The 11317-nt window shown below is 54.5% G+C and overlaps 1 protein-coding gene across 3 annotated transcripts; it reads left to right on the plus strand.

The window, feature by feature from the left end:
- Positions 1-6: 6 nt before the first annotated feature.
- MRPL27 (mitochondrial ribosomal protein L27) lies at positions 7-5081 on the plus strand. Of its 3 annotated transcripts, none has more exons than XM_080826970.1 (4): positions 7-64; positions 2337-2624; positions 2879-2946; positions 4642-5081. In XM_080826970.1, the coding sequence occupies exons 1-4, from the start codon at positions 28-30 to the stop codon at positions 4846-4848; spliced, it is 600 nt and encodes a 199-aa protein (XP_080683096.1). In that variant the 5' UTR covers positions 7-27; the 3' UTR covers positions 4849-5081. The 3 variants fall into 3 exon arrangements, with proteins under 3 accessions (XP_080683096.1, XP_080683098.1, XP_080683097.1); XM_080826972.1 differs by having other exon boundaries at positions 13-64; positions 2337-2468; XM_080826971.1 differs by lacking the exon at positions 7-64 and adding an exon at positions 1277-1363.
- Positions 5082-11317: the final 6236 nt, after the last annotated feature.

Genomic DNA, 11317 nt, shown 5'->3' on the forward strand with positions numbered 1-11317 from the left:
GAGGCCGGAAGCGAGTGTCCGGCAAACATGGCGGCGGCGCTGGCGCTAAGGACGCGGGCGGCTGGTAACGGAACGCCGTGGTTGTTGCGGGGCGAGGGGTGCAGGCGGAACGGAGACCCTACAGGGAGGCCGTTCCCTGTGGAGGCCCCTGAGCGCGGAGCCGGGAGAGCACCGGTGGGGGGTTGCCCACGAGCTTTGAGGGACAGCTGTCACTGGCCACGTGACACATCTCGGGGGCCCGGCCCTGGGTGGTTGCGCGAGGAGCATGTGTCCTTTCTTTGCCCCTTGCGCAAGTGCTGCTTCCCTAGCGTTTGGTGACTTGGGCACGCCGCTTCCACTCCGTGGATTCCCTTCATCCATAAATACTGGCACACTAGAGCTCAGAAAGTTAACCCGCTGGTTCAACAGATTGAAGTCTCTTTGCCAGAACAGTGAGGTTAGGTGTTGGGGATCTCAGCAGAGATGAAGAGAGTCTCTATTTCCCGGACCAGGTCTATCTAGTGGATAAACCAATAACTACGCACATAAACTGGTTGTAAATCGTGACGAGTGCTTTTAAAGAAAGCAAAAGCGTGTGTGTTGTGTCTTTTGGGGGGTTGGTGGACAGGGGAGCCTTTTGACGAGGTAACATCTGAGACAAGACCTAAAGGATGACAGGAGGCCTAATCCTGTAACAGAACGAGGGGCAAGAGAGTGACATAAGCCAGTTTTACATGTTGAGAAGCAAACCATTGCTCTTATATGAATTTAAAAGGGGGTAGGGGTGGAAATGAGGAAAATGAATGGGAAGCTGTAGTAGCCCTCATGAGACACGATTTAGCCAAGATGCTAGTGTCAGTGAACTTGGGGGAAATGGTGGTTTTAGGATCTGTTTTGGAGATAGAACCCAGAGTTTGCTCCTGAGCTGGATATGTGAGATGAGCAAAGGGAAGCAATCTGCAGTCATTCCTTGATTTCTGCCTGAACATCTGCACAGGTGGTAGCATCATTTCTCCTGAGATGGAGGGTGGGGAGTAGGCTGAAGAGCAAAGATTTGTGAAAGAGATAATGTAGATAAAAGCTCCATTCCTCAGCTTAATAAGTTAGAGGATGAACGAATGAATAGATTTAAAGGTAGGTAGATCCCGGTGCTGGGCATTTAGCATGTCTTTCTAAGTATTTCTGGTCCTTTGTGCCAGCTACTCTCTGTCATTAAAACTTCAGAAATCTGGTTTCAGGAACTCTGAGCTTGTAGGCTCCAGAGACTCACAAGGCTTCTCTAAATATTTTGGCATAGTCCTGATTAACCATGGCTGAGTCTGGAGAGCTGAAAGCAAGGACTGCCAGCCCTATGCTTGTCATATAGCAAGGGGATTCCATCTTGGTTAGTATGAATTTTAGTTCACTTTCCTTTTTTTTTTTTTTTAAAGATTTTTTTATTATTTATTTATTTGACGGAGAGGTCACAAGCAGGCAGAGAGGCAGGCAGAGAAAGGGGGGGAAGCAGGCTCCCCGCCGAGCAGAGAGCCTGATGCGGGGCTCCATCCCAGAACCCTGAGATCATGACCCGAGCTGAAGGCAGAGGCTTAACCCACTGAGCCACCCAGGCGCCCCTAATTCACTTTCCTTTTAAAAAGAAATGCCATTGAGCATTTTGGAATGAGTGATGAGAGGTCAGTTGTCAAGGGCAGGGTGTCAGTCTTCTTGGTCAGGACCTGCACTGGGTGGGCTTGCTGATGAAAGAGCCCAGCCTTCTGAACTAGCTAAGAGCCTGTGGGAGCCACCCTCAGAGAAGCTGCCCTTTTTGTTTACAAGTATTTGGTGTGCAGGGGATGGGTGGATGGTTGCGAAAGTGGTGGGTGACGCCAAAGCAGGACCCTCTCTCTCTGGGTGTCCTGTTGCTGAGCTCTGTGGTCCAGCCCCTCCACAGTGTCTGGACCCTTGAGGACATGTGGTGAGTGAGGCTGAAGCGGGCAGCCCTGTGGCGTCTTCTTGCTGGCTTGTATTTCTGTGGTGTTTGTTTCTCCTCAACAGGACCGAATGTGTCAGGACCCAGGGCACATGGTGTTTATTTTTTTTTCCATGAATATTTCACTACCCACTGCCTCCCCCGGCCACACACACACTTCTCATGCAGCGCATACACCCTGGACAATACAAGGAATGATTTGTCTCCTGCCGTGGGAGAAGGCCAAGGATTTCCAGACACTCCCTGAAAACCAACACAGTCGAGTGGCATTTCTGCTTACATATCTTCCTCACCTCCCCTGCCGCTACCCCCTGCCACCTCTCAGCTTAGCAGATGGCCCATCAAGGCAGAGCAGCCTCTCTGAGCAGCATTTCTGTTCTGTCTGCAGTTACAGCCCTGCTGAGCCCCGCTCCGGCTGCATCTCTTGCTGTCAGATACGCATCCAAGAAGACGGGTGGCAGCTCCAAAAACCTGGGTGGAAAGTCACCAGGCAAACGCTTTGGCCTCAAGAAAATGGAGGGTGAGGGTGTGCCTTGGTTTCCATTTCCCAGCTGCACTGTCCCTTGTACCCTCCCAGTCTTGTACTCTCCAAGTAGCTCGCCAGAGCCCTTGGCTCCAGATTACGGATGCAGAGAAGACCTGAGGCGGGGAGAGGGTCCTGCAGAAGATCAGATAGGTGTGAACCTGGGCCGTGTGACGAGAGAAGAGAGGAAACTGGCAGGGGCATGGGGAGGCGGGGAGACTGGCAGAGGGAGATAAGGGGCTGCTTGTGTCCGAGAATGTAGCAATTGGCTTTGTCCAGGGCCATGCTTAGAGGTTGGTGTGTAGCATTTGGGCCAGAAAAGCAAGGGCCAGTGTGTTTTCTTAGCAGTTTGCTGTGCTGCCCATCACCGGGGCCCACAGTCAGTGTGCTGCGGACTTCTCTTCTAGGTCACTATGTTCATACTGGCAACATCATTGCGACTCAGCGCCGCTACCGTTGGCACCCAGGCGCCCATGTGAGTTGTTCTGTGGCCCTTTCCCCTTTCTTCTTTCCCAGGACCACATCTCTCTGTAGCGTGCTAGTGATAACCAAACAGTTGTATTTATTGGGTACTTAGCAAATGCCAGGCATCGTTTTGCTTCCTGGGCCTGTATTGTCTCATTTCATCCTTACCCCATCCCAGTGATTGACTAGGTATCACTAGGTATCCATTTTCGAGGTAAGATGCCAGCGACTTAGGGAGTAGAGGGGCCCACAGGACAGAACTGGGGTTCGTGCTGGGGCTGCCTGACTCCCAGTCACTGTGCTTTGCCTTGTGGGGCATCAGCCTGATTCTCTTGGGTCTCCTTTCTGACCCCCAACTGTTAGAGGAGGAGATGCCTAGTGATTTGAGATACTTGTTGAATCTTGGGAAACCAATTTCAGTGTATTCCTCATGAGATGGCTGAAAGATAGCTTGAATTTGATAAAACAGAATTCAGCGTATGTGCCAGAAATTAGGTCCATATCAGGCAGGGATTTTAGTTTTCGGCAAGTTGGGATTACTTTCTGAGGTAGGAAGCTTCTTTGTTAACACAGAACTGTACTGTACTTTCTTTCTTTCCTTTTTTTTTTAAGATTTATTTATTAGAGTGTGCCAGTGCATGTGCAAGCAGGCGGGGTTGGGGGCAGAGGGAGAGGAAGAGCAGCAGACTCCCCGCTGAGCTCCCACCTTAGCTTGGAGCCAGTCTTGGAGGCCCGATCTCACAACCCTGAGACCATGACTTGAGCCAAAAATAAGAGTGGGATGCTTAACTGACTGAGCCACCCAGGCACCCCTGTTCTATACTCTTTCCATTATCTTAAATGTTAGGTTAGTTTCCTTTGTAATGGATTAAGTCCCCCCCACCGCCCCTTTTTTGGCAATTTTGGTAGGCATAGAAAGACTGATAGTAGCCAATAATTATGTCAGAAATGCTCATTTACACATGAATTGATTGTATTTATGTAGCTTTGTCTTTTAGAACTGGAGACACTGTGTGTGTTAACTCTTGGGACTGGCTAAAATAATGATAGCAGTAATAAAAGCTAACGTATTTTGAGCTAAGAGCATTCTAAGCGCTTTATGATTAACTCACTTAATCCTCAAGGGGACCCCATAAAAGTGTTCAATACCCCATTTTGCAGATGAGAAAATCGAGACACAGTGAAGTAATGCAGCTTGCCCAGGCCACACAGTAGTTAGTAGGTAGTGGTGCTGGGATTTGAACCCCGCATCCTGGCTTCAGAGCCAGGCACTGCGTTTTGGCAGCCATCACGGTGATCGCTGTTTTGTTTACTATGACAACTATGGTGTTTTTAAATTTTAAATGAGGTGAGCTCCCGGTTGGGGGGCGGGCAGCGATCAGGGGCATTTTCCTGTGCCTGGTTTGGGGATCTGTCTGGTGTGGCATCTGGCCAGCTGCACAAATGCGGGTCCAGAGACCAGCCTTCAGGGACCAAGTACCTACGAGGACTGGCTGTTGGGAGTTTTCTTTTCCCTCTTCTGTCACAGAGTCACCAAAGAAGTAGATGTCCAGGGAGCACCAGGCAGCAGGAAAGGGAACCTGAGATAGAGCTCTCTGGTCTGCCTGTTGGGCCCAGAGCCTGAAGCCTTATGAGAAGTTTGTCCCGAAGTCCTGGGATGGACCACCCGGCCGTCGGCCCAGCTGACCTGGTCTTTGTGTTGCAGGTGGGGCTGGGGAAGAAGAAGTACCTGTATGCCCTGGAGGAGGGGGTAGTCCGCTATACGAAGGAGGTCTATGTGCCCAGTCCCAGCAACGCCGAGGCCGTGGATCTGGTCACCAGGCTGCCCAAGGGTGCTGTGCTCTATAAGACTTTTGTCCACGTGGTTCCTGCCAAGCCTGAGGGCACCTTCAAACTGGTAGCTATGCTTTGAACTCCTGGTTGAGGCCATTGGACGGAGCATGGAGCCCAGGTGACCGGAGAGGGTGGCCGTGGGGGCAGTCAAGGGTTGGAACGACAGGGCCTCCTGAAGAAGTCTACTTGGTGGTGATTGCAGAAGACTCTGAAGTGACTGGTGGGGAAGCCTTTTGGGAGACCTGACCTGGGGCCTGAAGTAAAGTTTGCTGAGTCGTGAGTCTGTGCTGTGTGAGGACAGACCTGGCTGGAGATGCGGATATGCTTGCTGGTCCTTACCCACGTTCTGTGGCGCACACCGAGAAAAGGGGCCTCTCGGAGTGAGGAAATGAGAGAGGGGCATGTGTTAGAGGAGGGGATTGCTTTAACACCAGCTCTCCGAGGGGAAGGAAGACAAGAGCTTGTGTTTGAGCAACCCCCCCTCCCCCGCGGGATCCCATGCCAGGCAGGGCCCTGGGAGGAGTGGGTGGGAGGGGCTACAGAGGAAGCAACAAGGTCATGTCCTCTCCTAGAGCTGTATTTGGAGGGAGATGGGGCTATAGCCCCTGGAATGGCAGATCCCACCCTGACTCCGTGGGTCCAGCCTAGAGAGGCCAGGTGGACCGAGGTCCTTTCAATGAGGGGGTATAATGGGTGACAAATGGGCTTCTTTCCATGCACCAGGAGAGAGACACACTCACCTCACATCCTTTTCTGGTTCTTGATTTATCATAAACGGCTACCATAAATGGCAGCAAAGGATCTGGCTTTAGGAATACTCAGTCAGGCCCTAGGGTGGGCTGGGGCAGGCCTTCATTGTCGATCCAGCCCAAGACCCTTGAGGCTTGGCTTCCGGTGAATGGGCCAGGAAGAAAGTCTCAGCTGGGGCAGAGGGTTGTCCTGGCCTTTGGAGGGAGGCGGTTTGTGGAGTCCAGTGGCTTCCTTCCAAGGACTCTGCCTGGTAGGCGGGAGCTTCAGGGATTGGGGGCACAGAACCCCCACAATTCGGGAGATCTGCCTTGAACTTGTTACTTTGTTCTCTCAGGGCATGACCCCAGCTTCTCCACGCGCAGATCCTGGGCAGAGGTGACCCAGGGTTTCTTGAGTTTCACTTTGGCTTCCTTCTTGTGGGATCTCAGGTACCAAGGCCCAGCTGGGAAGATGGCTGGGGGCATCTCTGTGGGCTCAGCACTGTCCCTCCAGGCCCCCGGAGAAACAGGAAGGGGCGGGATGCAGGGCTTCACTCCGACACAGCAGTGGTGCCCCCAGCAGATCAGGGGGCTGCTTCACGGGTTGGGCGAGCAGAGCCGCAGTTGGGTAGTGGTGCTGGCAGTGACCTTAGGGCCTCCTCCTAGCTCGATGGCAACCGAGGGGTAGGAAAGAAGGGCTTCAGCCATCCCCTGACACCCCAGCCTCTCTCCACCTGCCCATACATACACTTTCTTGGGGCCTCGGACTCCTCCTGTGTCTTCTTCCCCCCCCCCCCCAATTGATGTTCTGGATCCCAGAGCAGGCGCCCCCTGGGTTGGGGTCCTCTGTCCTTCCTTCTACCCAAAGAGGTGAAGTGGGGCTTCCTTTCAAATCCTGGGGCTCTTCATCCGTGGCCCTTTCCTTCTCCTGGTCTGAGGGGCTCTAACTGGGCATTACATGTAAGTATAATATGAAAAAAGCTCACTTCTCCAAAGCACCTGAGGCAAGGAATGCTGAACGTTCACCTCTCTGCAGGCCCAGATCCCCAAGCACTGTGCGGTCCGCTGGTGAACCTGCTTCTGCTGGTCCTTCTTCCCAGTACTTGTAGCCAGTTAGGTGAGCCAGCTGCCACAGGGGCAGCCCCACACAGAATCCCTTTTCCCTCTGGGGATAGCCCTATAACCAAGAAAAGCCAAGGGAACCAGGCAGGCACACACCACCCTTCAGCTTCCATCTGGACCTTCTTCCCCAGGGTGAGCCCAAGATTAGGGTATCACATATTGTCCTCTCCCAGAAGTCTCTAGGCATCACTCCATCCTCCCCCTAGCTGCCCTGGGTCCCTGGCCTGGCTTCAGGCCCCCAGTCCACACCATTCCGCTGACTCCCTGGTGCCAGCCCCAAGGGTCCTCCCTCACTTGGATCCCCTGGGAATCTCGGCATCTTTCCACTGCCAAGACCTCACTGGGGTGTCCCACTGTGTAGAAGCAGGGAAGGGGGCAGTCCTGGGGACCATGAAGGATGACTCAGTGCAGCCCCCGATGCAGGGTCAGGGTCAGAAAGTGAGAGAACAGAGCCCAGCCCCTTCTGTCCCCGTGTCACTCTCCCCATCCCCTTTAGTTCTCTCCAGCGAGATGAAGGCACAGAGCTCACTCCTCAGCAATTCTGAGATGTGCTCGGTGTCCACTCCTCTCCAGCCACCAGGTCCCTCTTACTGTCTGGCAGCCGCTTTGAGGCCCTTTGGGGAAGAGAGAAAACCTCCTGTGCCCACCTCTCTGTCCTCTGTGTGGTACCCAGAAATGCATGTGTGTGTGTGGGGGGGGCAGGATGAGAGCATGGGGAGGTTGCAGATCAGATCAGACAATTCGTTTTGCTTTCTGTACCCAGGCTCCCACACGGTGCCTCGTCCCTGGGGAAAGGCTGGCTTCTCCCCCTCCGATGTCAGTGCTCTGGGCTTTCTCTGGGGAGCCAGGGAGGAAGAGCTGGGATAAGACCTTTGTCCTCATCAGCAGCTCCCAGCAGGGGTCCCCATTAACAATAACAATCACCTGGGGCACCTGGGTGGCTCAGTGGGTTAAAGCCTCTGCCTTCGGCTCAGGTCATGATCTCAGGGTCCTGGGATTGAGCCCTGCATCAAGCTCTCTGCTCTGCAGGGAGCCTGCTTCCTCCTCTCTGCCTGCCTCTCTGCCTAGTTGTGATTTCTCTCTGTCAAATAAATAAAATATTAAAAAAAAAACACAAAACAATAACAATCACCAGGCAGAATAAGGCAAGGACCTTATTAATCCTTTCCACACTGCTGCTGTGGCCCCAGGGGAACCCAGGCTGGAAGGTGCAGGGTCCATAGAGTAGATCACAAAGGCCCCTTCCATACTGAACACTTGCTCTTCCCTGGCCAGAGAGCAGGTGCCCTTTTGTTGGGATTGGGGTGGGGGGGCAGCAGCAAGGGAAGGGTTGTTGGTCAGGGGTGCCTGTGTATTGACTGGGGATCCGGAACAAGTGGCAGGAGCGGAGACCCTGGCCGCACTCCAACTCACGCTGGTCCAGCAGCAGCCAAAGGATGGCCATGACGAATACCACGGATGAAACTACCCTCCCCCCAGAGGCACAGTCAAGGGCCCAGCCTGCACCTGGCATGCATGGGCCCACCTCACCTCCCCACCTTGGAATCCTGCTCCAGAAATTAGGTAGGAATGACATGACCGTCTAGCATCAGCTTGACATGAAGGGGAAACTGAGGCACAGCCAGCTCCCTTTCTGTGGGGGCACCAAGCCCCCCCCCTCGCGGCAGACTTAGGAGAGCAATGTAACTTTTTCTTTCCTTTTTTTTTTTTTTTAAAGATTTTATTTATTTAACACAGAGAGAGGTGTCACAAGAGACAGAGAGGCAGGCAGAGAGTGAGGGGGAAGCAGGCTCCCTGCTGAGCAGAGAGCCCGATGTGGGGCTCAATCCCATGACCCTGAGATCATGACCTGAGCCGAAGGCAGAGGCTTGACCCACTGAGCCACCCAGGCTCTCCGAGAGCAATGTAGCTTTATTCTGTCTCTTCAGCCCAGGGAAGTGACATGTGTAAGGATTTCAGAGAGGGACAAACTTAGGGAGGGGAAGGAACTTGTGGAAGGGTTAGGCACCCTTACAAGTGGTGGGTCTGCAGGGGCCGGCGAGGACCCCAGAGGACCCCAGCGCCTGAACTCAGCCCCTTCTCCATTCTTCCAGACTGTGGCATCCCAGAACTCGGCTGGCAAGGGCCTAGCTAAACACGGCATTCTTCCCCAGTGGCTTGCTCTAGGTGACCTTATGAATGAAGAGGCTGGGCTTCCGGCCCATGGCAAGGGGTTAGGGGTCCATCTGACCCAACCCCGGGACTCAGGACAACAGGAGGCACTCACAACAGTAGCTAGGAGGCTACTGTCTGTGGGGATCTCTGCACGCGGAATGGCAGTGGCCGAGGGGTGGCAAGACAAGGCATCAGCCTTGAGCCACCTTGAAGACAGCCAGAGGGCCCCCCCACCCCAACTCAGGAACCCTCTCCCTGGCTCAGAGCCAGCTTGTCGGCTTCTGCCCTTTCGCCCTGCTCAACCAGTCAATGCTGTGCCATGACCCTGTGTCCCACAGAGAGCATTCCCCTGTGGGCCTGGCCTCCACAAAACTCCCTCCAGGACTTTCAGAAAAAGTTGGTGGGAGTGGGCTCAGCTTCTGGCATACCCGCTGGCCAGCCAGGGGGGCTCCAACTCACCCAGACCTGTGCACTTCTCACTTCCAGATCACCTCCCAGGGACTCTGCCCTGCCACTTCCTATTGGCCCAGGTAATGGGGCTCAGGATGCCAATTGGCTGTCTTCTGCTCTTGGCTCCCCCTCCAAGGGAACAGAGCAGTCCAAGGTTGCCCTGGAAACTGGGCACAAGGGCCACAAAATACAAAAGCCTCCCTCCCCAGGCGTTCCCCCTCCCTCTAAAGGAATCAGTGCTTAGCCTATGGGGTCTAGCCTGCCCCAGCGAACCCACCTCCACCCCTCATCCTGCCAGTCCCAAATCCTGATCTTGACCCCAGGGGCCCAGCCTGGGGGGAGGATTTCAAAGCCTCAGAGCCCAAACCTCCAGGCTGAGCTAACCCTCCAGAAAGACAGGGGTGGGGAAAATGGGGCTAGAGAAGCTGCGCTCTGGCCTCCATGGCTCACACAGGGGAGAGGACGGGGAGGGCCTCCGCAGCCAAACCTGCTTTCTGAACCGGCCAGGGGTTCTGGAGCCTGGTTTGGGTCCCGCAATGCTTCCAACTCAGGAGGTCAGCCCAGGCCTGCCGGAGCAGCGTGGGTGGAGCTGGTCCACAAATTAGGATCTCCTGAGGGAGCTCTGAATCCATGCCTCCACTGGGTTCCCACCTTACCAACGAACTCAGAACCCTCAGGCAGGACGCCCAGCCACTGGGCTCAACATGCAAACTCCGAGCATTTATGGCAGTGGGCAGTTGCTAGTAATAGGTAACCAGGGCCTGGTGTGATGGGGTGAGCGTGGCAGGGCCTGAAACAGAGAGCGCAGGCCCTGCTGATTTCGGAAATGAAGACTCTGGAAACTGTTGTGCTAACCTAACAACAGCCCAGGTGAACCCTGACAGCTGGATGGAGAGTCCTCAGCCCACAGAGTGTAAATGCTCTGACCATTACTGGGACCCGCTGAGCAATTTTTCTTTTTATCGACCTAAGAGTTTTTGTGTTAAAAAAAAAAAAAAAATTCTAGAGACTCAGGGGGAGTTTCAGAGGTTGAGAAAAATAGCAGCCAGAACAATGTCATCCTACCCCCTAACCCAAGTTAGCAGGAGTTCTGCTGTCAGCTCCTTGCTGGTGACCTGCTCTCGGGAGGGCAGGGGGTGGTCAGAGTGCAAGGCAGGTCTCCTGCCTCCGCCAGGAGCTTGCTGCCGCCACTGGAGGGCTGTGACTTTGGGCTCATCATTCCAGTTTCTTGGTGTGCCGCATGTCCATCCTAAAAGCGCCTGCCTTGCAGTGTAAGGATTCAACGAGATGCTATGCAGAGTGCCCGCCCGCCGGCTGAACAGACCACCCCACCGCCCTTCCTGGCGGTCAAGGGCGCCCTCTCCTGGCCACTAAGAAAACTTGACATGTGGCAGTCGAGGCAGGAATGAGCCCTTTGTTCCCCCCGCAGAGCTGAGCAGGCCTATGCAGGACCTCCGATGGAGGGCTTTTAAAGGTCTGAGAAACCCTCGCTCCCACATTAAGTCAGGCGTGAAGGTCTGATACGGAGCCCCTGCTGACAACAGCAGGAGAGCTGGAGGGAGAAAGGGGTTGGCAGAGGAGGGAGGTGGGACAAACCCTTCCAGCATGGCCCTCCCAGGGCCTAGGGTGGTGGCCAGGGACCCACGCCACTGTGACTCTTGCCGCTACAGCTCCAACGCGAACTACCAGGCTGTGGGTAGGGCTGCCTCCATTCTGGGGGGTGCTCCATACATCGCGGAGCTGGGCAGGAGAGTGAGGAGAGCTTGTGGGATGGGCCCTGGTGAGGCCAAAGGTAAAGAAGCCAGCATCCCAAGGAAGTGCTGGGCCAGAACCCTTGAGAACTGAACTGGCTTTCGCGCAGGCCTCCTGGCCGGCAATAAGCAAGGGCCTGTCTGGCCCTCAGAAAAAGAGGGAGCTGCTCTAGATGGGTTCCTGCCTCCCTTCTGGTTCTTGGATTCTAAACCGTTCCCACTCGAGGGAAATAAAACTTCCACCTTCTCACGGCTTTCAGAGCATACCAGCAAAGACATTCGGGGGAAGGCCAGACAGTGCCAGCTTCCGGACAGCCGGGAGGAAGGACACGGAGGCTTGACT

This window comes from Martes martes (assembly GCF_963455335.1).
Source record: "Martes martes genome assembly, chromosome: 16".
Lineage (NCBI taxonomy): Eukaryota > Metazoa > Chordata > Mammalia > Carnivora > Mustelidae > Martes > Martes martes.

What these genes read in the sequence shown, in the direction of transcription:
- MRPL27 (XM_080826970.1), top strand. Translation starts at nt 28, where the DNA reads ATGGCGGCGGCGCTGGCGCTAAGGACGCGGGCGGCTG. An exon ending in GCTAAGGACGCGGGCGGCTG is followed by an intron (nt 65 to 2,336) that starts GTAACGGAACGC and finishes TTCTGTCTGCAG; the next exon opens with TTACAGCCCTGCTGAGCCCC. An exon ending in GTTGGCACCCAGGCGCCCAT is followed by an intron (nt 2,947 to 4,641) that starts GTGAGTTGTTCT and finishes TTTGTGTTGCAG; the next exon opens with GTGGGGCTGGGGAAGAAGAA.